Source organism: Sphaeroforma arctica (assembly GCF_001186125.1).
Source record: "Sphaeroforma arctica JP610 unplaced genomic scaffold supercont1.305, whole genome shotgun sequence".
Lineage (NCBI taxonomy): Eukaryota > Ichthyosporea > Ichthyophonida > Sphaeroforma > Sphaeroforma arctica.
In genome coordinates, this window is record NW_014040253.1 from 1 (window position 1) to 1,176 (window position 1,176).

At 49.8% G+C, this 1,176-nt stretch overlaps 1 protein-coding gene across 1 annotated transcript; it reads right to left on the reverse strand.

Annotated features, from left to right (window-relative positions):
- Positions 1-42: 42 nt before the first annotated feature.
- On the reverse strand, positions 43-1,176 carry SARC_05015 (hypothetical protein; the record flags this gene model as incomplete). The annotated part of the gene is made up of 2 exons (XM_014301124.1): positions 1,037-1,176; positions 43-289 (listed from the first exon to the last, which is right to left on the reverse strand). Coding segments are annotated over exons 1-2 (376 nt in total), but the record flags the coding sequence as incomplete, so codon positions are not given.

A 1,176-nucleotide genomic window follows, 5' to 3' on the forward strand; every position in this document is an offset into this window, starting at 1 on the left:
AAGGAAATGTCTATATATAGGGTTTAGAGACACATGACTGACCTTGTGTCTTGTTTGTGGCGTAAGGAATTTGTGTGGTGATGACTGTCAGTGCGTAGAAGCCCTCCATCACCAGTGGCCGAAGCTCGGTAAAAATGGGATTGGAGCGCAGGAAAGTCGCCAAAAGCGGCACAAACTCCAATTGCAAAACAAATTTGGGTCCGAAAACCGAAAACGCAATGTTCAACAACGACAGCGCACTGCGTAGAACGGCTGTGGCATGGGACACATCGCGTGCAGACGATTGGCTCTGAGGGAGTGTGAGAAATTGATTGGCTCAGTGAGAATAAGGGGATTGGATTGGCTGTGAGATTCCTACTTGAGTTGACCTGTTGCCATACTTCGGTTGCCATGGAGACAAGCATAGATGCGGTGGCGCAGGGAGAACTGGCGGACGAACGGGCAGTAAGAAGCGTATGGAATACTATACACGCCCCAGCACGCGTTAGGCATCGATGTAGAAACCCAAAAATCCCTAAACCCTTAAACCGTTAGGTCTGAAGAAAAACTCTCAGCTCAACAATGGATTGCTTGTGGGAGAGGCGAATACACACCCTGAACCATAATCGGGTCATGCCGATGAACAAAATGAGTCAGGCTTTGCACCGGCCTGTACTTTTGTAGTTCTGATTGTATGTACATCTGTGCCATTGGGTATTGCACAGGAGCGTGTGCGTGCACTCACAGGCTACTACCCATTGTCTCTGAGTTGGCAGAGGGGTAGCAACAACACACAAGCACACACCTCACATACACAACCACACACCTCACATACACAACCACACACCTCACATACATAACCACACACCTCACATACACAACCACACACCTCACATACACAACCACACACCTCACATTCACAACCACACACCTCACATACACAACCACACACCTCACATACACAACCACACACCTCACATACACAACCACACACCTCCCATACACAACCACACACCTCACATACACAACCGCACACCTCACATACGCAACTACACACCTCCAGGGCACTCTTCATGGCTACTATCTCCGCCTGTGTAAACTGCAGCAGCTCATTGCTGATCTCCATGAGGGAGGCACGAAGTTCCTTGCGCCGTTGCGGTGGGAGTACACACGCCCCATCCACCATCACATCCTCCA